Source organism: Leucopleurus acutus, assembly GCF_964270905.1.
Source record: "Leucopleurus acutus genome assembly, chromosome: 1".
In the NCBI taxonomy this organism is placed as follows: Eukaryota; Metazoa; Chordata; class Mammalia; order Artiodactyla; family Delphinidae; genus Leucopleurus; species Leucopleurus acutus.
The window spans coordinates 134,033,807-134,058,419 of NC_139142.1; the positions used below are offsets into that span (position 1 = coordinate 134,033,807).

The following is a 24,613-nucleotide window of genomic DNA, read 5'->3' on the forward strand; positions in this document are numbered from 1 at the left end:
TAAGAATAGAAGAGAATTTCCTTAACCTAACAAAGAAAATCTCTAAAACATTTAAAACAAACATCCCACTTAATGGTGAAATATTAAAATATACCCCCAAGATTGGAAATGAGACAAAGATGTCCCCATCATCTCTTCTGTTCAACACTGCACTGGAGGTACTAGCCTGTGCAAAAAGAGAGGGAAAAATAAAACAAAAGTATAAGGATTGGAAAGAAACCAACCCACCATTATTTCTAGATGACATATTTATATGTAGAAAATCCAAAAGAATAGTAAGGTAATTTAGCAAGTCTTTGGATACAAGGTCAATATACAAAAATCTATTGTATTTCTACATAAAAAAAACAAACCACATAAATGTTATCTTTTAAAAATTTCGTTAGAGTTTGGGATTGACATATACACACTGCTATATTTAAAACAGATAACCAACAAGGACCTACTGTTTAGCACAGGGAATGCTGCTCAATATTCTGTAATAGTCTAAATGGGAAAACAATTTGAAAAAGAATAGATACATGTATATGTATAACTGAATCACTTTGCTGTTCACCTAAAACTAACACAACACTGTTAATCAACTATGCTCCAATATAAAATAAAATTTTTTTAATTTTTTCATTAGAGATTGATACCATTTATATTAGCATTAATTACCTAGGACTCAATCTAACACAAGATTTATAAGACTTCTACACAGAAAACTATAAAACATTAGATTAAATGGAGGAACATACCACGTTCATGGCTTGTAAGACTCAATATTGTAAGTATATCAATTCTCCCTGAATTGATTTATAGATCCCACGTATCAAAATTCCACCACATTTTTTGGTGTAAATTGGCAAACTAATTCTAAAATTTAAATAAAATGCAAAGGGCCAAGAAAAGCCAAGACAATCATGAAGAAGAAGCAACACAGTTGAAGATTTATACTATCAGATGTCAAGACTTAGTTTAAAGTGAAAGCAATTAATACAGTGTGGTATTGACATAAGAGCTTACAAAGAGACCAATAGAACAGAAAAAAAAAGTCCAGAAACAGATCCACACATATATGGATCCTTGATTTATGACAAAACTGGCCCTGCAAAGCAGTAGGAAAATGAAGGTCTTTTAAATAAATGGTTCTGGACCAACTGGATATTCACCTAGAAAAAAAAAATCTTGACCTCTACCTCATATCATAAACAAAGGTCAATTTCAGATAGACTGTACATCTAAATGTGAAAGGTAAAAAAAGCTTGAACATAAAATAGGAGAATATATTTATGGCCTTAGAAAAGGCAAACATTTCATAAAAGGTTACAAAAAAAGACTAACCATAAAGGAAATACTGATAAATTGAGTTACATTAAAGTTAAGAACTTCCATTCATCACCATACCATTAAGTGAAAAAGCAAATCACAGAGGGGGAAAAGATATTTGTAGCACACATATCTGACAAAGTACTCATATCCAATATATGCAAAAAACTTCTACAAATCAATAAGAAAAAGATCCCAAAATAGGCAAGAGATTTTAACAGGCACCTCACTAAAGAGAATATCCAAATAGCCAATAAACATGTAAGTTGTTTAACCTCATTAGCCATCAGTGAACTGCAAAATGAAACAATGAGATAACACTACACACACACACACACACACACACACACACACACACACACACACACACACACACACGAAGAGTTAAAATTTTTAAAAGCCTAACAATATCAAGTGTTGATGAGGTTGTGGAATATCTGGAACTCTCATGCACTGTTGGTGAGAAAGTCAATTATTATTAGTCAACAATATCTACTAAAGCTGAAATCTAAGCATTAAAAATTCACACATAGCTTCTGAGCCTTTTGGCTAAGATCAAGTGTAGTAGCTGTTAGTTTAATTATATTCACAACAGCCAGGGATTTGCTTTTTTATGTATTTTAGACCACATTAAATATTCTTGCCTTAAAAAACAAGGCAAAACTCATTCACATAATTCAATTTCATGACTGCCTATAATATACACTTAAATCTAGACTCCTGACCACAGTCTGGCATTTTGCAAATAATCAGGGCTTAGCAGGGAGCCCACACCAGGGAGTGGCTCCCTGGCTCAATACAATGTCATCCCTACCAGGATGGTGCAAAGCCCTGCTGTTCGGGGTCACTGGGGTCATCACCACACCCACATGAGAGCATCATGTGAGGAGGTAGAGTCGATAATCTGAGTGCAGAGAGGTCAAATGAGGCCAGATGGGCAAATCCTTTAATTCCCTCATTTCTACTCTCTGCCCTCTTTTGTCAGTGTCTTACTGTATGTAAGACTCAAAAGGCTTCTCCACCCCATGTTGGGAGATAGTTTCCCATCATATTGGCATTGAGTCTTTATGCTACAGGATCAGACAGCTTTCAGTGCGATCAGTAAGTTATCTGCCCCATCAACCTGTTCCTACAGGGGACCTTTGAGTGTAGGGAGTTGTAGGGGATACATGAAAGTTAGGAAGTTTTGGCATTCTCAGATTTATTGTTCACATTTTCAGCTATCATTAGAATTCTTAGCTATGGGGAAGGACCACAGTTGTGCTGAGTCCCAAGTGTGAACTGCCTGTCCAATGAGCAAGTACAGGGCCAGCCTCCTGCTTCCTTCCCTCTGCCCCAGCACCTGCATCCTAACAGATATTCTCTACTCAGCATTATACTTGCTTCTAGAGTAATTTAAGAGTTTGAGGATTCTGGAAACACCTCTTAATAGCAGCAAGGGCTACAGTGCAAGACGTGATCTAGTTAGAACATATTCTAAAATGACGGTCACATCTGCATCTGCTAAATACAAAATAAGAGGTACAGATCATTAAGTGATGATATTCTTCAGAGGGGGGAGAATATTCTAGTTCTTATGGGGGGTTGGGGAAACTTCAGGAAAGATGGGACTTGATCTGGACCCTGGAGGGTGGGAGAACAGCCTGTGGGCAGGGAAAGGCTGGGTGGAGAGCATAACTCCAGGAAGAGAACAGCTTAAGCCAGGGAGCAGAGGCAGGGCAGAGTGAGGGGGAGACAAGCTGCTTGCCTCAAGTATATCCTTTGTGCTGAGAAGCTGTCTGCAGTAAGATCGAAGGGGTAGATTGGGGTGGAGCTGGGGAGGGTGCTGAACTTCAGGCTGAGTGCTAATCCCATTCAGTAGGCAGAGAAAGCCCTGAAGGGGTCTGAAGGGATGGGGTGAGGGTGGGACAATGGGGATATTAGGAAAGCCAGTCTGCATGCTTCAACAAACTGCATAATCCAGGACCTTTCCATCAGCAGTCCATGGGTCTGTGCCCATAGGGCCACATCTGAGCCTGGGGCAAGGGGCTGGGTAGGTGGGGATTGTAGTAATTGGTCTACATGGAGTCCCCACAATGACACTAGTATTATTTTCTAAAGGTGTCCACTATCCTCCCAAAATGACTTCATCCTTGCCCATAGCTTCAATAATCTAATACTCACACATTAAATTCTCCAGTGCTCTTCTAAGATCAAACTCACAACACAACTGCCCTTGAGGCATGTCCTCCAAGATGTCTCAAGGGTGCCTCAGACTCAACATACCCAAAGTGAACTCTGATCTTCCCCTCCCCCAAACTGCTCCTTCTCCTCCAGTATTCCTTGTCTCAAGGAACGTCTAAGGGGCACACAAGCTTGGGACTCACCCCTGATACTTTCTTCTCCTTCACTGCCACCCATCTCAAATCCCTGCCAGGTTTTCTCTCCTAAATCTCTGGAATCTAGCCATTTCATGCTACCTCCACTGCTACCGTGGAAATCCAAACCCCCATTATCTCTCACTCAGACAACTGATGTCCATGTATCCTCTCATGCCTTATGATTCTGTTCCACACACTGGGATGAAAATGATCATTTCAAAACAGCAAACTAAGCCATTTCCACTGTTTAAAAGCCTCCAGTGGTTCCCACCTACTCTCAGAGTAAAAGTAAACTCCTGACAAGGGATTCTAAAGCCTTACAGCGTCTGGCCCCTTCTCCTTCACTTGCTGTCTTACTCTAGCCATGATGGCCTTCAACTTGCCTTGGTCTCCTGGCCCCCCAGAGGGCCTTTGTGGATGCTGCTCCAGATACTTGCTATGCTCCTCTTTGTCTCTTCCCACTAGTTAATTCTTCAGAGCTCTGCTGAAACAGCATTTCCTCAAAAAAGCTTTCCCTGACCCCCGAACTTGAATCAATCCAACTAGTACATTGGTTTTCAAGATTTTTTTCTACTGTGTCCCACAGAATGAAATATATTTGACTTTGTGACCTAGCATATACATACATAAACTGAATGAATTCTTACCCTTGCTATATAATACACAGATATTTTGTATTATTTCACCTAAAAGCATTACAGAACACTGAGGGAAAAAAAGGGTGGGAGGCCTAATCAATCTAATGGAACCGTAGCTCTCCTTCAAAGCACTTGGCACATTTTTTATGATTGTTGGATTAATATCTATCTCCCTCAAAACCTGCATTAGGGAGTATTTGGTATTTTGCTCACCATTAGAGCCCTTGTACTTATTAGCAAATTATCTGAGCCTCAACAGGCACTTAAAAAAATTTGAACAGTGAAAAATATAAATTTGTGACTAAGTACTTTTTCTTTGTAGTGCTTATCACAATTTTAACTGACTTTAATTATCTGTATAATCATTAAGCTTCTCTACTCTAGACTAACTGCAGGAGGGCAGGAATCCTGTCTGTTTGCCCCCTTTTTATGTCTCCAGCATTTCACATTGTACCTGGAAAATGGTAAATAGAAATCATTTCCCAAGAACACTGTTCAAATCCTGGTAACCACATTCCGGCAAGAATGAGTTAATGAAGTTGGAAAATGTCTACTGCTCTGCATAGTTATCCACTCTAACACCAATTGCCTCAAAGACTTCAATCTTTGCTTCAGAGACTATGAAAAACCCAGTTTATTCCACAAAGCAAATGGAAACAAATTCTTCATGGATAGTCAGGCGTGGCAAGTCGGGATCTACTGATGGGTGCACTCAAAAGGAAAAAGTTAATTATGCCGGAACAGCTTATTTGTTATAAGCAATTTTTTAAAAAAACTTAGCTAGAAATGCTTGGAAATGTAATCTCTAGTTCCTACCACAGCTACTACTTCACAGCATTCACATTCCTTCTATATATATTATTCTTATTGGAATGGAACAAGACATACTTTGTACTTACCTTGTAATTCCCAGGATAGCTTCTCTGTGGACAAAACTTGTAGAAGTGAATTGCTACAACAGATGGTATAATCTCAGCTAAGCTTCTTGATACATCCTTGCACGAAAGTCACGTGGACATAGGAACATGAATGGTTTTAAAGTGATTAAGTTGGGTGGCTGTAGCAAATTCTTTGACGTCATAAACTCAGGCACTCCCGTTGAACACTCTTAGTATTTAACATACAACTAATCTCTTTCATTTTCCAATCTTCCCTGTATTTACCTAATTTCTTAAAAATAAACGCTTCTGTTAGAGTTTCTCACAAATCCAGGGTCTCCTGGAAATTTGTCAAGATAAACAAATTTCTTGCATATACGACATGATGAATCAACACATCTCTAGTTAGTCTTTGAAAGAGTTTAATTCTCTATTTTCATTAATTTATGTTCAATACATAGAGAATATAGGTATAGGTCAGGGATAGGAAATGTGCAAGATAAACTTGGAACAGAATACTGGGATTAAGTGGGAACTCAGGAGTGGAGTTAAAAGAGGCTCCCACTGGCCAAAGGTGAGGCTATCAATAAAAAAAGATAAAAACAATGGACTGAAAGACAAATACATTTAGATCTGAGTTCATAATGATACTTAAAAAAAAATTCACTGGTAACTTTTGGAGGATGCTATGGAACTACCTCATTATATTGAAAACTAGTAAATAAAATCATGTATTTATTTTTTTGCCTTTCCTATACAAATTGTACCCCAGGGTAACCAAATAGTTGATGAGGGGATGTTTCTCCTTTTAGTATATTCCAGCTGATAATTAAAGAAAGAAGGGCATAATTAAACTATCACTATTTTGCAAATCCAAATGAGTGTGTCTAGGTCTTGAATGTCAATGGCTGCTAAGATCACAAAATAAGACAACCAATTAGTCCTCCTAAACGGAGTACACATCAGGTCTATGAAATACTCTTGCCAGAAAATCCCGATCTTAATGTCATCAAACCTTTAGATCAGGGTGGTCCAATAGAAACATGTGAACCACATGTGTAATTGTACATGGCAAATCAAACTCAATTTCAGTTCAAACTCAATTTCAAGTCCCCAATAACCATACATGGCTACCATATTAGACAGTACAGCTCTGTCTAATCATTATATTATAGGAATAGAGGAACATGTAATCACAAGGATGCAGTTAGCAAAATCCAGACTGGGAACTCTTTAGGAAAAAAATGATCTGATTTCTTCAAGTAATAAACTGCAAGGGAGTGAAAGTGCAACAGTACATAGGAGGAAGGAAAGAGAGACCTATGGGTTATCAGAAACTTAAGAGACACATCAACCAACAACAATGCATAGATTGCATCCAGATCTTGATTTGGAACAAAGTGTAAAACACACATTTATGAGATAATTTAAACATTGACTGAATATTTGATGATACTAAGGAGTTATTCATTTCTTTAGGTGCAATAATAGCAGTGGTTAAATTTTTTAAATGTCTTAGAGCTACATAAACACCTATGAAGTAATATGGCATCTGAGATTTGCCTCAAAATAATCCAGTGTGATTGGTAGGGGTACAGATAAAACAAGATTGGTCAAGAGTTGACCATTATTTGAAGCCAGATGATGAAAAAAATTATACCATTCTCTTTACTTTTTAATATTTGAAATTTTCCACAATTAAAAAGAAAAGACTGTAGGATAAGATTACAATGATACTGTCCATATTCTCAGGAGTACAATTCATTAAAGACACTACTATAAGTCTTTCTTGGGACGTCCCTGGTGGTCCAGTGGGTAAGACTCCAAGCTCCCAGTGCAGGGGGCCCAGGTTCGATCCCTGATCAGGGAACTAGATCCCGCATGCCTGCCACGACTTAAGAGTTTGCATGCCGCAACTAAGAAGCCCGCATGCAGCAACTAAAAAGATCCCACACACCCCAACGAAGATCCTGCGTGTTGCAACTAAGACCCCCGGAGCAGCCAAAATAAGTAAATATATATTTTTTTAAAGTCTTTCTTTCTGAACCTATAAAGCAGGGGTCCCCAACACACCCCACATCCCACCCCCCGCCCCCGGGCTGCACAGCAGGAGGTGAGCAGCGAGCGAGTGAGCAAGTGAGCAAAGCTTCATCTGCGGCTCCCCATCGCTCGCGTTACAGCCTGAACCATCCCCACCCCCACTCCCCTCCCCAACACTGGTCCCTAGAAAAACTTTCTTCCACGAAACCAGTCCCTGGTGCCAAAAAGGTTGGGGACAGCTGCCTTCAAGTACCAGTGGCTGCTGCCACCACCACTACACAGGGCATAAACTAGGAAAAACTTAACAAAAGACCAAACAAATAATAAAAATAATGCTCACTTTATAAAAACTTTGCAGAAGCTGAATGAGAGGGAAGAGGGAATGGTTTTTTCCACCTGAAGTTAAATGCTTTCTTTTCCTTGGGTTCTGCTGCCTGAGTTTTCCTGAGTCCCTGCTCCACACTCCCTAACCCCATCAATGCAAGTATCTTAGTGGGAAGGCTGTCTGGACACCAAACATACATTGTACAATTCATCCTTTATTTCTACTCTTCCTGCATCTCATCAGAAAATGGTGGAGATTTATAACAAAAGGGCACACAGGCCTACGGGGTTATGTGAGGCTAATCACATCAGATTCTGAGGTTTATGAGCTTAGAAACACTTTAGAGGAGTGCTGGCCCTCATACCCTGTTAACTCTGTAATGTATAACATATAAACAGTGCAAACGAAACAACAAAAAAGGGACAAATGTGTTAGCATCTTGTATCCAAGAGCTTCCAAGTACATGAAATCACTTCCAAAGTTGAGACGTCCTTTCCTGCTTATCCAGAGTTGGATACCGCCTAAAAAGTTTGGTGCTTGAGATTCACTTTCCGGTAGCAAATGCCTAGTTAATAAATTTGAACTTTGCAGTAAATGTCTTTCATCAAAGTGAAAGAGTGTGTAGTGATTTGGGAGGCAACAAATTGGGGGCAAAGGCTCAAACTAAAAATGATATTTATTTAGCTTTTTGGAAATATAAATAACACAATAAATGGCAAAAAGGAAAACAAAATAAAACAAAAAACCTGACATGTTATATGACTGATCATCTCCAGGCACAACAGCATTTATTAATGAGTATAAAAAAATAAATTTTATTATTTTTATCTGCTTTTCCCCCAGCTTAAATTACATGTATATTTTTGGAAGCTTGAGTTCCTAAGAAAATTCCACAATTTCCACTATACCAGCTCCCACAATGTGACTGAGTGAGGTTAATCAAGGTCCCACTCCCATAAGGAAATTAATTTTTATCCTTGCAGATTCTGAACAACCAGACCTCTAGGAACTTAAAAAGCAGGTGCTTTCATTAGGATCCTTCTAATATGGGGAAAATGCAGCCATCATCCATTAAAACACAATCCAGTTTGGGTACAGGTACTCTTCAGGTTTTCCAAGTTCTCCACTTGACTACCAGACAAGGCCACCAGCTTTTCTGGCAGCCCAGCCTGTCCAGCTGCACCAAAAGTGGGATTCACAAAACTGAAGATAAAGCATTTCTGACCTTTCTTCCTGGAAGTTAGGAGGCTCTCTGGGTAAGAAAGGTAAGGAGGTTTTGCATCAAGCTTGCTTTAACAAGGAGTACTGGGAAAGGGACTGCTAAATCTACCCAGTGCACACCTGTGTCGAGGGTATGAGTGTATAGCGTATACTTATCCATCACCACACAAGAAAGATAAAAGTAAACTTATAAATCAATCTGGACCAAGCCCCTCAAAACAGAGGCGAATTTCATGAACCAAGGCCACTGCCTGTCGTAAAAACCTCAGTTCACCTAGGTCCTTTCCTGAGGAACCATATTAATCTCCTGATTCAAGAGGCACCTTGGCCAGGACAGAGGACAGAAGGAAAACGTAACTTCTGGGTAGGGCAATGCCACGTGGAGTTTAGAGGTTGTGATTTATACTACAGTACAAGAAGACGGCAGCGTCACTAATACTTAGAGCTGGAAAGAGCCTTGGCTGGACGACACTCCTGGAGCATCTTTACTAATGCAGCTTAATGGCGGTTGCCCAGATGTCGTTGCTGGGGAGCGGGGGAAGAACCCATCCTTGGGGAACGGAGTTGCCTTTGGGATGATCAGATGGCACCAGGTACTGATCCCAATCATGCCTTAATGAGAACATTACAGAACAACTGTTTATTTTTGTTTCATTCCAAGCACTATGTTAGCATCTAAATATTCTATTACAGGACTTTGCTTTCAAATGACCGATATGAGTCCATTAAAGAACTTGATTTCTAGAAATTATGCAAAAGACTATTTCTTAAATGTACATATATGTAAGTGGGAAAAAACGCCAAATAACTTATATTTTATGGATAACCAAATAATGAATATACAGTCGATCCTCATTATTTGCAGATTCTGTATTTGCAAATTTGGCTATTCACTAAAATTTATTTGTAACCCACAAATCATTACTCATGGTGCTTCCCTGGTTACCTGCCAACATGCACAGAGCAGTGAAAAATCTGAGTCACCAAAAGGCATGTTCCCAACTGTGGTGGAACAAGGTGACACTCTGCCGCCTTCTTTTCAGCTCCCCTACTGTCAACAAGTATCTTTTCTGTAGTCTGTTTAGTACCACATTCTTCAAATTTTTGTGCTCTCTATTGGCACTTTGCTGTTTAAAATGGCTCCCGAGTACAGTGCTGGAGTGCTATAGCTAGCATTAGAAGGCTGTGATATGCCTCATGGAGAACACATGTATGTTAGATAAGCTACCTTCAGGCATGAGTTATAGTGCCATTAGCTATGAGTTCAATGTTGATGAATCAACAGTATGTATTAAATAAGTTGTCTTTAAAAAGAAAGACAAGGTTAGGTATTGATCAGCTGACGAAAATGTCGTGGCCAAAGGCTCACAGGAGCCTAGCTCTGTATTTCCTTCAGGAGCAGCAGTTCAGTATTCTCTAATTCAGCATTTGCAGTTTTACAGAATATAGCTGCTGTAAATAACGAGAACCCACTATAATATATTTAAAGGCTAAAACTTGTATATTAACCAGAAATACACTTTTCCCAGAACAGCGCTAAAGAGTACTGTTGGACCTTGGAAGGATCCTCAGAGAGCACTTAGTTCAGTGGTTTTTCAAATCAGGCTTTGAAGACACTTAGGCCCCAAGTAGATGCTTTGGGGAGTCTAGAAATAACAAAGTGCTTCCAGTCAATAACACATTTAAACTGCCTGTGGAACCCATTCATTCATTGTTATACAAACTGATTTTTCAAAAGATTACATTTGGGAGGGTACTACTACTGTTCACATTTGAAGGCCACAGTCTAGTCCATCATTTTCACCTTGTAGGTGAGGAAAGTGAGACTCAGAACTGAAAACTTTACCTAGCTCATTAGTAACTGCAGATTAAGGTGAGACTCCTTGTTCCTAGCTCTCTTGGCTTTGACCTGTAAGAACTCACAAGTCAGTGTGGGTCTTTGTTAACAGTCTCCACAGGTGAGTATACAGGGAGGGTTTCTTTTCCTTGGTCTGTTTAGCAGTAGAAGAGAATTAGGAAAAGGAAGTCAATGATTTAAGTCAACATAACAGCTATAGCATGGGATAATACAGAGGGCAAGTCACAACCTGAGTTTCAGTGTCTTCACCTGTTAAAATAGGGACATCTACTTCTCAAGAACTGATGAGGACTAAACAAGACGTGTGTGGCATGCTTCAAACTTGGAAACATTCTATAAACTCATAAGGAACTAAAAAAAAAAAAAAAAAGATATAGTAATAGACCTCAACAACATAAGCACTTTGTCGACTGCTTCTTGCTACCTAAGGGAAGGAAAACATGGAGAATGCCCCTCTGACCTTATCTGGATGAGTGCTGGCAGGGAGTGCTCAGCCTGGAGGTAATACTGCCGGAAAGGCTGCAAGAGATGAGCAAGTGGGAACTCATCTGAAAAAGAAAAGGCACAATACCATGTCATCATGCTTCATATGTACAGCATATTTCTCAAGGCAAAGTGACTTAGTCTATGATTATACAATATGATCAAATGTGTTTCATCTTTATCCTTGATTTCCAGGATATAGTTTAGAATTCAAATCCTAAAGGATCCTTCCAATTTGTCGCCTACCACCTCTTAGCTTAGGTGGAGATCATCCATGAGGAAAAGAGCTGTCAATCTAGTATTTTTCTTTTCTCCACTGGTTACAGAGGAACTTACCTGGATCCCCAAATAACTTGGACTCAATTTCACGCTTCTGTAGTAAAAATTTCTCTTTTTCTTTCCTCTGTTTCTTCTCTAATTCTCTTTTCCTCTCTTCCTCTTGTTCTCCTTCCAACATAACTCTGAGGGCTCTCTCTTCAGCTTCATATAATTCAGAGCGTTTTTTAATGAGTTTTCTCAGTCGCTGAAGGTGATGCTCAAAGGTCTCATCTGCTGAGGCTGGAGGACAGACCCCTGGGCAAAGAGATGCAAATGACATTTTAGATACAACTTTTTCTTATCCCCAAATCCATGTTCTAATGAACAGACTCAAAGTCCTACTAACAGTATGAATTTGGTTAGAGTTTACATATTCCAACCAGCCTTCAAGTCTCAATTTGATCTTTTTGAGTCTTCAATTAATTTCACCCTGGACTTTCACTAACTCCTCTTTCTGTATCACACTACTTAACCTTTGATTTTGTTTATTTCTTAATGGTTTTGATCCTTCAGTTGGAGAATTCCTCTACTAAAGGGAGGAACTGTCTTTTACTTCTTCACTGTGAAATTCCTACAGCACAGACTCCTAGACCCAACTAATAAACAATTTTTCCTCTGACTGAGTCTGAACTTCTGAGAGCGCACACTTGGACAGTGAGGAAGAAATACACTTAACCAACCACAATAACCTCACAGTCTGCTGCTGAGGGCAGGGTGACCAAATGTTTCATTTGTCCAGTTTTAGCACTGAAAACCCAGTGTCCTGGGACAGATGTGATGGTTGGTCACCCTGATTTGGAGGTCTGACTCTTTTTTCCCTCAACCACGGCAGCTAAGTAGTTGCAGAATTCGCTCTCCTATCTTCATCTCCGAGGCTAACATTCCTTCAGATCATTTTGTCATGACTTCTTGGCTTGAACAAGTTTTCATCTACTCATTCCCACCTATGGAAACTCTACAATTCAAATCCATCTTCTACTAAGTTGCCAATTATTTTCCAAATACACACAAAATTCTTATGCACTGAGAAATTTAAGCTGTCACTTTGTTGTTTCATAATAATTTCATGGTTTTGTTTCATTTCTTTACCTAGACCAAGGATTGGCAAACCTTTTCCATAAGCGGCCAGACAGTGAATATTTTAGGCTTCTGGGTCATACGATCTCTGCTGCAAGTACTAAATTCTCTCAGTACAGCAAAAATACACAGACACGCCATCAGCCCCAAAGTGCCTCCAGACCCCTGAGAAGGTGTGGCCTGCTCCCATCTCGGTGTGCTGGCCTGCACCACCCGCGCTCATTCCCCTCAGCCTTTCATGGATCCCTCCTGACCACCATGACACACTCCCTCTGAAATGCCCCCCCCACTGACCAGTCCTCTTCCAGACCCCCTGCAACGACATGATCTAGGTTCCCTCCACCTCTACCATTACTTCTCTAGTTCCTGCAGCTCCTAGATACCAATGCTTTCTCCTTTATTCCCCTTTAGCCACCCATACCTTAGGGCCTCGTGCAGTCTTTGGACCTTGGCATGATCAGAAAAAAGTTTCCACCTCTGAAGTCTTAAACCCAATTATTCTCTTCTCTGACTTTCTACCCGAAACTCTGTCAGCTTCACTAAAACCTCCAATCTAATATATCAGATTTCATCAAAACGTGTGGTCACCCATTAAGCAAAACCCCAACAGACCTGTGCTCTGTGCTCACCTGCCAACTGCAGACTCATTTGGTTATGTGACCTAGTGCCAGTGTATAGTTACATCAGCTCAGCCCATAATGGCACCTCTCTACAGCCATACTCTCATGTGTCTCTGGTTGGCTCTCACTCATTCCTCACAACAATTATTTCAAACATTCACCTCCCTCCTAAAGCCTTACTTCTCTACTCTTAGCAAACCATCTAGCATTTTCCCTAGAGAAAAGAGGCTATCAGCCAGGAAATCCCTTAATTTTTTGCTGCTGACTTTACTCATCTGCATTTCTACCCATCCTTGCCCTCTTCGTTTTCATTTCAGTGGAAAATGGGTCCTTCTCCACTTAAGTTAATTCCTCCATCTGGGATCTGAATCTCCCTACTTCCTGCAGGACCTCAAGCCATTAACTATCCCTCCTGCTTCTCTTCACAGGCAAACTTTTAATAAGCTGGACTCACTGTCTGCTTTTCTTATCTCCTCCTCTTTGATCTAGTCTAGTCTGGCCTCTACCCATACCACTCCACTGAAATGCACCCAGCACCAGTCACTAATAACCTGTTGGGTACTAAGTCCCATGGATGTTTATTAATCTTTATATTACTTGATAATAATAATAATAAACACTTATACAGCATTTACTACATGCCAGGATTTTTTTTTTTTTTTTTTTTTTTTTTTGCGGTATGCGGGCCTCTCACTGCTGTGGCCTCTCGCGTTGCGGAGCACAGGCTCCGGACACGCAGGCTCAGCGGCCATGGCTCACGGGCCTAGCTGCTCCGCGGCATGTGGGATCTTCCCAGACCGGGGCACGAACCCATGTCCCCTGCATCGGCAGGCGGACTCTCAACCACTGTGCCACCAGGGAAGCCCGCCAGGACTGTTTTAAACACTTTATGCATGTTTACTAATTTAATCATTGCAACACCCCATGGATCGGTACCATCACTATTCCCTTCTTACAGGTGAGGAAAAACCAAGGCACAGAGAAGTTTAAGTAACCTGCCCAATATTATGCAATCTCTCTGAGCATTTGCCACTTTCCAGAAAAAGTAAGGGGTCTACACTTTCCTCCTATCTCTGACCTCTCTTGATCTCTTTTGTGGCCTCCTCCTTACCCATCTTGATTTTGACATTCCCTAGGATTTTGTCTTTGGGCCTCATCTCACACCGCACAATCTCCTCAAGGTCATCCCTACTTACAGCAACATGCGATAAACTCTTATCCAGGATGTACCACAGGCACCACAAACATAACAGGTCCCAAACTGAACTCATCAGCCCCAAGTCTGTTCCCCCTCTTGTTTTCCTGGTCAATTAGAATGGTATCATCACTCATTCAATAGATCAAGCTAGAACCTGAAAGTCATTTTTTTCCTTCAGCTCCCACATGCTGAGTTCCCCCAAGTTATTTACTTATATGTACACACACACACACACACACACTCTACTCACATCTCTTAAATCTGTTTACTTTTCTCCAGCTCACTATCTGACTCTTAGTTCACACTCCCATATTATCCCTGCCCAGACTGCAACAGCCCTATCAGTCTCTCTTTTTTCCTCCCTCCTAGAAGCCCCAAACCTTTCTCTACTCTGCCAGCACTGATCTTTGTCATCTCTGCTTAAAAGCTTCCAATGGTTCCACTCAGCTTTAAGCATAGGTGAGAAGTCTAGCCTAGCAAATAAGACACTTTGAGACGTGGCCCTGCTTACATAACCAGCTTCATTTTCTCAGCACAGTGAGAGAACTTAGAAAGTTGCTCTTTTTCTTTTAAAGTATCCAACAAAACCAGTTACTAGATACTAAGTCATTTTACATTCAAGTCAGTTAACTCCAGAGCCTGCTTATTTTAGATTTTAATTTCTCCTAAAATTTCCTCCTTCTTTCAGACCAAAGTGAGGCAGACTAATAGAAATTGTGTTGTACAATAAATTCACTTGGCATAGTTTACTGAACACTCAGCTCACAGAGGACATGAAGTAGGGGAATATGAAATAGTAGCCCTCAGGTTTTGCATTATTATAATTAAGAGATAGAGGTAGACACAATAGATGCAACCTCCCTCTGATTCATGAATGCTTTGTGGGGTCATCTGATTCTGAGACCTGAATCTGAATCAGCCAGTCTGGAGGTTGGCATGTAAAGGTTAATCATTTAGCTAGTGAATGAGCCTGACTGAATGCACATGTCCCAGTGACATTTTATTAAGGATCTGAGCTGCAGTTTTCAATTATATTTTAAACCACACAGGGCAGATCATTTGCTATTGTGGTACTTGCTAATTTGTGTACTCTCAAATATCCCTGGTGAATGTCAATGGCCTACAGCCTACTAAATAAGGCAGCATGTTGTTCAAGCCAGGTGCAAATAGGAAGGAGCAGTAGGTCACCTCAATCCAGATCGGGGAAGGATGGAATTTACTGTATTTACTTTTGAAGGATAATGAGAGCTAAAAATGGCAAAGATGGTACTGAAGGCCCTCCAGACAAACAGACTGGCAAGAGCAAGGATCCAGGCAGGCAGGAAAGCACAACTGGGGAACTTCTAGAAAACCAGTGCTCCCTCTAGAGGCAAGAGGAGACCACTGAGGTTCTCTGGGTCCAAAAGTGACATGCAGGTAAGCCAGGGACACCCATGCAGTCTGCAGGGCACTCCCTGCCCCGTCCAACCATTCACACCTCTACAAATATCAATGTTTCAGGTTTGAAATGTATATGAAGGAGCATGCTAAGTTTTCGACACCTTCTGAAGCACCAAGTAAAGATAGAATAGCTTTCATCTTGGTATATGGGCTTGACCAGCCACGCCAACCTCACTCAGAAAAGTGTGGCCAGGAATGCCTGGGATGGCAATGATGAGTCAAGAGGAAGACAGTGCAGGACTTCCTTGGTGGCACATTGGTTAAGAATCCGCCTGCCAATGCAGGGGCCATGGGTTCGATCCCTGGTCCAGGAAGATCCACATGCCTCAGAGCAACTAAGCCCGTGCGCCACAACTACTGAGCCTGCGAGCCACAACTACTGAGCCTGTGAGCCACAACCACTGAGCCCACGTGCCACAATTACTGAAGCCTGTGAGCCTAGAGCCAGTGCTCTACCACAATAGAAGCCACTGCAATGGGAAGTCCATGCACTGCAACAAAGAGTAGCCCTGCTCACCACAACTAGAGAAAGCCCATGTGCAGTAACACAGCCAAAAATAAATAAATTAATTTTTTTATAAAAGTAAAAAAAAGAGGAAGACAGTGCGGTGGGTTCCCACATCCTTTTCAATCTTGGCTACCAGGGATAAATACCTTCTGAGGCTTTCTACTTCCAAAGTTCTGAAGTACTGCTGATAAGCTTAGTTACCCTACTTGGTGAAAATAATGAAGTATCAAGCATTTTTCCTTCAACAATTTTGGGGAGGAGGGGGCTAGGGTAAAGAATGGAAAGAAATGCAAAGCCATGGTTACCTTTCCTTGCTGCAGCCTCTTTCCTGAGTTTCCTCAATTTCTCCAAGGCCCGAAGAATGTCCACCATTCTTTTGGTGTCTGCTTGTTTTTTCCTCACTTCAGATAGGACACCATCAGCAGCAGCTTTAAGTTCCTGCTCCTGGATGAGAAAGAGAGCCCATGAGACCCAGTATGGAACCTTACGAGTAACAACCTTACAGCAGAGAAAATCTGCCTGGCCGTGAGATTTCAGAGGATCAAACAGTCCCAAGGTTAAGAAAGACTCTACTGGATCTACATCCCAATTTCCTGAGCCATGCACAACTCCTCTCTACATTGGTCCAGCCAAGGGATTATCTTCTCTGCAGCTTCCATGTGGGCTCTTGCCTTTGTTTCTTCCTCAGAGTTTCTCAAAGTGCGGTTCAAGGAACATCTGCCTCCAACTTACCTTGTTAACTTGGGGCTCTCTTATTAAAAATGCAGACTCCTGGATCCAAAGATTCAGACTAGCAGGGAAGATAAAGAATGGGGTTGGAAAGGCCTAGGACTCTACAATGTTCTCAGTGATAACCTAAGCACGGTTTGTGCCCCGATGCTCTAAAGTCTCAAGGATCTCTTTGATATGACAGCCTTTTAAACATCTGAAGACTCAATCTTTCTCTTAAGTTGGTTCACATGTAAGCTAAATAACCCTGGTTCCTCAAGTCACTACTCACAGGACTCTTGTCTCCAGTACCCTCACAGTGCGTGGTAGGGAGGATCCTTTTGCCTAAAAGCTCTCTTTCCCATCTGTCAAATAAGCACTATAGTTTCACCATTACAGACACACCATGCTGTTTCACTCTTTTGTTTCTGGAACTGCACATGCTGCTTTCACTTAGCTTTGACATTTCCTACAAGACTCAGCTGAGATGTCACCAAATCATCTGGGAAGCCTTCCTTGATACCTTCCCCCAGTGGATTAGATATTCCTTCTCTGGGCTTTTATAGCACCTACAGTTGAAATCCTAACACACACCATGCTATATAGACATGATCCCCCATGGTGCTCTAAGCCCCTCAAGGACAAGCACTATGTCTTATTCACCCCTACTTCCAGCACTCAGCAGTGGGCCTGCCATAATGAGCCCACATTAAATGTCTGGTGAACTTACTCATATTCCCTTAGGTTAAGGCATTGCCTCCAAGTACTCCCCTTTAAAGCGCTGATATATTCCTGGAGGTGTGAAGACAAAGCTTGCCATCAATATACTTTAGAGGGGAGTTGGATCAGACTCCAGGGCTGTAGCAGACACAAGGAGGACACAAGCCTGTACCCGCTGGTTGTGGAGAGTGAAGGGAGAGGGGAAGTCCCTAGAGGCATTCAAAAGTAATGAGAATGCCTTAACTATTTGACTGATTTCCAGTTTCACCCTGGCCCTCTACTTAAGTTAAAACTTGAGATCAGTAGGCTTTGGAATCGAGCAATCTGGGCTCAAATCAGGAGTGAAACTGCCACAAACCGGTTGTGTGACTGTTGGCAAGTTAACCTCTCTATGCCTCAATTTCCTAATCTGTAAAATTGGGATAATACTGCCTACCTCTCAGACTGTTACAAGGTTTTGAGTAAGTGCTCAAAAATACCATCGTTGAACTTGGGATATTGTTGAACTTGTAAATAAAGGAATCCTGGGAAAATCATCACTAGTGCCCCATCAGCCAATTAGGGTATATGTTCCTTGAGAAAATGCCCCAAGTTCTCTTTTTTTGTATTCTTAAAATCACCTAGAGCAGGACAAGACGCAAGGACCCAGATTCTTGTTCGTCGTGAATGTTACTAAGTGGACAGAACGCTGGAGCAGAAAACAGATCTGTCATCCCTGCAAAACCACTATGCAATCCTACACTTTGTATTTATGGGACTTTGCAGCGCACCTAGAGCATTTGTGTTATTTACTCTACACCATTAACACGCAACCAATACGGAAATATGAGGTCGGAAAGGCAAACTATCTCTTTATTTTACGGATGAGGAAAAAGAGGCTTAGTCCTGAGGAATGACAGTGCAAAGCCTCAAGCCCCATCGGGTGTCAAACACCACTACCCCTGCTCCCGTGTGCATCCGCTGCTCTTACCCGCTTCTTCTCCTCCACCTCCTGCACGCACTTGACCCTCCAGCGGTCAATCTCCTGCTCGCGCTCCGCTGCCCGCGTGGCCTCCGCCTCCAGCTCGGCCTCGCGTTCCCGGGCCCTCTCGCGAAGCCGCAGCCGGCGGCGCCGGACCCTCTCCAGCCTGCGCCGCGCCTCGCCCACATAGGCTGCCTGGGTCAGGAGCTGAAGTCGCTCGGCCAGCTCGGCGCGCAGCGGCTGTGCCTCCGCATGCAGCTGTGCCCAGGCCACGCCGTCAGCCTCGGCCTCGCGCAGCGCATGGCCCAGGTCGCGCAGCCGCCGCACCAGGCGCAGGGACCCGCGCAACCGAGCCCGAACCTCGCCCAGGTTGGGGCCGGCGGGCGCGCGCGGGGGCACCGGGCAGGCCCGCCGCGGGGTTCCGAACACCGCCTCTAGCCACTGCCGGTCGCGCAGGCGCTGCAGGGCCGCGTCCCCAAGCACGTCGGACGGTGGTGGTGCTTCAGGCCAGCGCGGGCTCCAGGGCGGCCCCGGGCCTGGAGGCGGCGGCCGCGGGCGCTCACCGGCGTCGTTCCCTAGGAAGGGCCGGCACTGGGGCGGCGGGGGAGGGAGCGGCGGTGGCGGCACCTGGTAGAAGGAGCCGCCGCCGCCGCCGCCGCCCCCGCCCGCGCGGGAGGCTTCCCCGGGGGCCCGTGGCTGCAGAGCCAGCGGGGGCTGGAGAAAGGGGGCGGAGGCCCCCGGAAAGGGACCAGGCCGCTGGGGAAGAGGCGGTGGGAAAGCCGGAGAGGGTAGCGGCGGTGGCGGACAGCCGAAGGGAGCGGGAGCCGGCGGCTGCGGGAGCGGCGGGCCCGGGCGACCCGGGGTGAAGAAGGGAGGCAGAGCCATGGCCACCACGGAGGGATTCTGAGAAGTGACAGGAATCTGAGTGGTTCCCAGCGAAAGTGTCTTCCGGGAGGAAGTGACGTATACCGCGCGCGACATAAGTGTGACGCACCCGACCCAGGGAGCCCGGCGCATGGATGGGCGTTCATTCAACCCTTCAATTCAGAAATACTGTCCTTACTGAGCATTCTAGGTGAGGAGCTAGCCCCTTTGCAGTGCGACTAACAGATACAGTTCCTCTCCTCGTAGAACTACCTATCTAGTAAAGAAAACACATTAATCAAGTAATCCTGCAATCGAATGCAAAAGGGCAGCGGCGAATGTAAGTACTACCAAAGAGAAAAAAAGGGCAAGAAGAGCTTATAGGAAAATTAAATTTAAAGAGGTTGGGGAAGGTTGTCCTAAGGCTTTGAGACTCCATCGGAGGTCTGAAGGGTAATTATGAGTTAAATCGTAGAAATAGAAGAGAAAGAAGAGAGGGACGCACAGTCCGAATGGGAACAGCATTTACAAAAGCTCCCTAGTAGACTAGGAGTAGGTCTGGTGCGGGAACTGAAAGAATGCCAGTGTGGATGGAGCACAGAAAGCCTGAAGGGAGCCTGGTGATCCTGGGAGGTGGACAAGATTGTAGCGTCCAGGATCTCATATCTTAAGAACAGTGGGAAACCACTGGAGGGTTTTAAGCAGGAGGGACAGGGAAGGCCATTCACTCCACATGATGCTTCATATGCAGTTGTAATAAATAGTGCCGCAAAATTCCGGGTACTTTTTACTCAGTTTCTCTTGCAAAACTGTATTGCAGTATCACAACCGGGATGTTGACATTGATGGTCAAGATACAGAACATTTCCATACTACCAGGATCCCTCATTTGCCCCTTTATAGCCATACCCACTTCCCTTCCTTAACCTCTGGCAACCACTAATCCTCCATTTCTATAACTGTTGTCCTTTCTAGAATGTTATATAAATAGAATCATACAGTACATAACCTTTTGGGATTTACTCTTCTCACTCAGCCTAATCCTCTAGAGATACATCCAGGTTCTTGCATCAGTGTTCCTTTTTTTTTTTTTTTTTTTTTTTTTTTTTTTTTTTTGCGGTACGCGGGCCTGTCACTGTTTTGGCCTCTCCCGCTGCGAAGCACAGGCTCCGGACGCGCAGGCTTAGCGGCCATGGCTCACGGGCCCAGCCGCTCCGCGTCATGTGGGATCTTCCCGGACCGGGGCACGAACCCGTGTCCCCTGCATCGGCAGGCGGACTCTCAACCACTGCGCCACCAGGGAAGCCCCCAGTGTTCCTTTTTATTGCAATAAAGGTGTGCAAAAAAAATGTGTGGATAAAACGAAACCACACTTTGTGTAATCATTCACCTGCTGAAGAATATTTGGGTTCTTTCCATTTGGGGGCTTATCATGAATAAAGCTACTATAAACATTTGTATACAGGTATTTATGTGAACACAAACCATCATTTCTCTGGAGTAAATGCCCAGGAGTGCAATTGCTAGGTCATACACCAGTTACATGTTTAGTTTTTAAAGAAACTGCCACATTGTTTTCCAAAGTGGCTGTACCATTTTATATTCCCACCAGCGATATATGAATCATCCATTTGGCCTGCACTCTCATCAGCATTTTGTGTATTTACTATTTTTTATTTTAGACAACCTGATAGATATGTGGTGATATTTCATTGTGGTTTTAATTTGCACTTCTTTAATGGCTAATTATGTTGAATATCTTTTCATATGCTTATCTGCCATCTGTATACCCTCTTCACTGAAATGTCTGATCATGTCTTTTGCCCATTTTCTAACTGGATTTTTTGGGTTTTTTACTGCTGAAATTTGAGTTATGTATTCTAGATATTAGTCCTTTGTATGTGGTTTGCAAATATTTTTCCCCCATTTTATAGCTTGTCCTTTCATCCTAACATGTTTGTTTTTTCAGAGCAAAAGTTCTTAATTTTGATGAAGTCCAACTTAGCAGTTTTTCCTCTTATGGATCATGATTTTGGAGTCAAGTCTAAGAACTCTTAGCCCTAGATCCTGAAAACTTTTCTCCTGTGCTTTTTCTGAAAGTTTTCTAGGTTTACATTTAAGTCTGTGATCCATTTTGAGTTGATTTCTGTATAAGGTATTGAGACTTAGTTTCAGCCCCCACTCCCACCCCACCCCTTTGGATGTCCAATTGCTCCAGTATCACATGATGAGAGCTTTACTTTTCACAGCTGTAAAGTGATGGATGATCCCTTGGGTAAGAGTCCAGCTCTATATCATGAGAAGAACCAACATGAGCCTGACCTCACTTCCCAAGGGACCACTAATATTTCTCAGAAACTTTGTAATATTCTACATATTTATTTGTATTTTATGTATTCAGTAATTAGGTAATACTGTACATAATATTTAAAGGCTTCAGTTTTCATCTTAAAATTTATTAGGTAAGGTATGGATATACCTTTTTATTTTCTAGATATATACTGTTGTCAATACCATTTATTAAATATTCTTTTCCTAATTTGAAATATCACCTTTTCCAATACTAAATTCCCATATATATTTGGGATCTATTTCTGTACTTTACATTCTTTTCCATTGGTCTGTTCATGCACTGGTACACACTTAAGTATTTAAAGGTTTATAATATATATATATATATATATATTTTTTTTTTTTTTTTTTTTTTTTTGCGGTACACGGGCCTCTCACTGTTGTGGCCTCTCCCGTTGTGGAGCACAGGCTCCGGACACGCAGGCTCAGCGGCCATGGCTCACAGGCCCAGCCACTCCATGGCATGTGGGATCTTCCCGGACCGGGGCACGAACCCGTGTCCCCTGCATCGGCAGGCAGACTCTCAACCACTGCGCCACCAGGGAAGCCCAATTTATAATATTTTAAAAATAGAAGATGCAGTCCTTCCTCATTCTTCAGTTGCTGGTTAGGTGGAGAGGCTCTGGAACCAGTCTACCTGGGGTTAAATCCTGGCTGTTACTTACTAGTTGTGTGACCTTGGGAAAGCTACTTAAACACTCTGGGCTTAAGTTTCTTCATCTAGAAGGGTTGATAAGAGTATGTACCTCATAGAGTTGTTGCATTAAATGAACAGAGTGACACAGAGTAAGCATTATGAGTGTGCATTATCATTTTGCTTGTTTACCATTCTTATATTTTTGTGTGAACTTTAGAATCCATTTGCCTAGTTTCATTTTAAAACTTATTGGCATTTTATTGGAATATTAAATTTATAAATTAACATAGGGATAACAGACATCTTTATAATATTGTTTTCCCATTGAGGAACATGGGATACCACTTTTCATCAGATTTGCAAAAATACCTACCCATCCACTCTTCCACTTACATGGCTATCATCTTAGTCCAATCCATCATCTTTTCTAGTAGGCTTATTATAATAGCCCCAAGTGCCCCTGATTTAGTCCTTGGTCCTCTGTAGTGTGTTCTCTTATACCGCAACCAGAGTGGTCTTTTAAAACTTACATCTGATTATGTCATTTCTCCATGCAAAACCTTCTGGCAACTTCTCATCTCACTCAGAATCAAAGGCTGGAAGGGAACTGGAAACAGCAAGATCAACTTGTAGTTTACTGTGGAGGGGATGTGGGTTCAAGAGTTATGTTTTGTACGTTGATAAGAATTTATCTGATTGATATATACACACTACTATATGTAAAACAGAAAACTAATAAGGACCTACCGTATAGCACAGGGAACTCTACTCAATACTCTATAATGGCCTATATGGGAAAAGAATCTAAAAAAAGAGTGGATATATTTATAACTGATTCACTTTGCTGTACACCTGAAACTAGCACAACATTGTAAATCAACTATATTCCAGTTAAAAAAAAAAAAACTGATCCAAAAGATGGTAGGAGATAAAGGGCAAGTGCTGGAGAAATGTCCACAAGTAGGCCTCTAGTCATGTTTCCCTCCATTTATCTCAGCACCTTCCCTTCCCAACAATCTAAAACACGTATCTAGTGATGTCCAATTCTCATGCTTAAAACCCTTTTAATAGCTCTCCACTACTTTCTGCATAAAATTACAACTTAATCTGGCATACAAGATATTCTATAATTTTTAAAAAATGTACGGAGCACCAAATATATGAAGCACCATGTTAAGTGCTGGTTATAGTTAACGAAACAGGCATGATCTTCATGCTAGTGGACTTAACGGTGTAGTTGGAAAGACAAGTGAAAAATAAGCTTGGGGGTTTGCTATAGAACAGGAAATACTAGGCATTGTTTAGATGCTTCTGGGAATGTTTCAGAAGGAAGGAGACCAATAATGTAGTAGAGATACTAACAAAAGAACCGGAGGCCTTAAGAAATGAGAGGGGATGATGGGATCCCCTCATAATAACATGGAGTGACTGAGTTTTGATAAAAGGAATCCTTCAGCTGTAACTGGAGAGAAAGGTTGGGTGCTGAAGCAGATACATTTATAACTTTGATGGTGGGAAGATGAGTTCCATCTTTTGATGGTTTCTCAATGAAAGGCAAAGTCTTCAGTAAGATGGAGAGGGGAGAAAATACATTAAATGGTCTTCTCAGAGTAGTAACATGAAGTTGTACTGGTTACCTATTTCTCAACTCCTAAATCTCCCTAGTTGTTTCACATTTCTGAGATTTTGATTTACTTTTCATTATTCCTTTCTGGAAAATTCCTACTTATTCTTCCAGATCCATCTGGGCTATCACCTTTTGTGCCACACCTAGTACCTACCTCACTTCCATTATTATAATGCACTGATGTTTGTATTTGCTTCCCCTACTGGACTAGTAAACTTCTTGGAAAGCTTGGTCTGTATTCCTAGTGTGGGGCCCATGCAGGATATTTAAGTAAGGATTTTCAATCAATGTTTAACATAAACAGACTTTTTGTCTGTGGAATCTACAACTAGGAGAATTTATTAGAAGAATATGAATGTGTCAGGATTAACAGTCTCTAGAATAAAGCCACTCATGATATCTGTGTCCTTTTAAAAATGGCACTGCATTATGGACACACCACAACAATGGCTTTCATTTAATGCTTTTG

General features: G+C 42.1%; 1 protein-coding gene across 1 annotated transcript; it reads right to left on the reverse strand.

Moving 5' to 3' along the window:
* Positions 1-7,572: 7,572 nt before the first annotated feature.
* On the reverse strand, positions 7,573-19,564 carry PDCD7 (programmed cell death 7). The gene is made up of 5 exons (XM_082834713.1): positions 18,674-19,564; positions 16,581-16,719; positions 11,451-11,687; positions 11,092-11,179; positions 7,573-9,385 (listed from the first exon to the last, which is right to left on the reverse strand). Exons 1-5 carry the CDS (start codon positions 19,547-19,549, stop codon positions 9,262-9,264), a joined length of 1,464 nt encoding a protein of 487 aa, XP_082690839.1. The 5' UTR covers positions 19,550-19,564; the 3' UTR covers positions 7,573-9,261.
* Positions 19,565-24,613: the final 5,049 nt, after the last annotated feature.

Excerpts from the sequence above, each read along its gene's own strand:
- PDCD7 (XM_082834713.1), bottom strand. The coding sequence starts at position 19,549 with ATGGCTCTGCCTCCCTTCTTCACCCCGGGTCGCCCGGGCCCGCCGCTC. Across the intron at positions 11,688-16,580 it reads AGAGGCTGCAGCAAGGAAAG|GGGTCTGTCCTCCAGCCTCA; the intron begins GTAACCATGGCT and ends CTCTTTGCCCAG. Across the intron at positions 11,180-11,450 it reads CAAGTTATTTGGGGATCCAG|ATGAGTTCCCACTTGCTCAT; the intron begins GTAAGTTCCTCT and ends TTTCTTTTTCAG.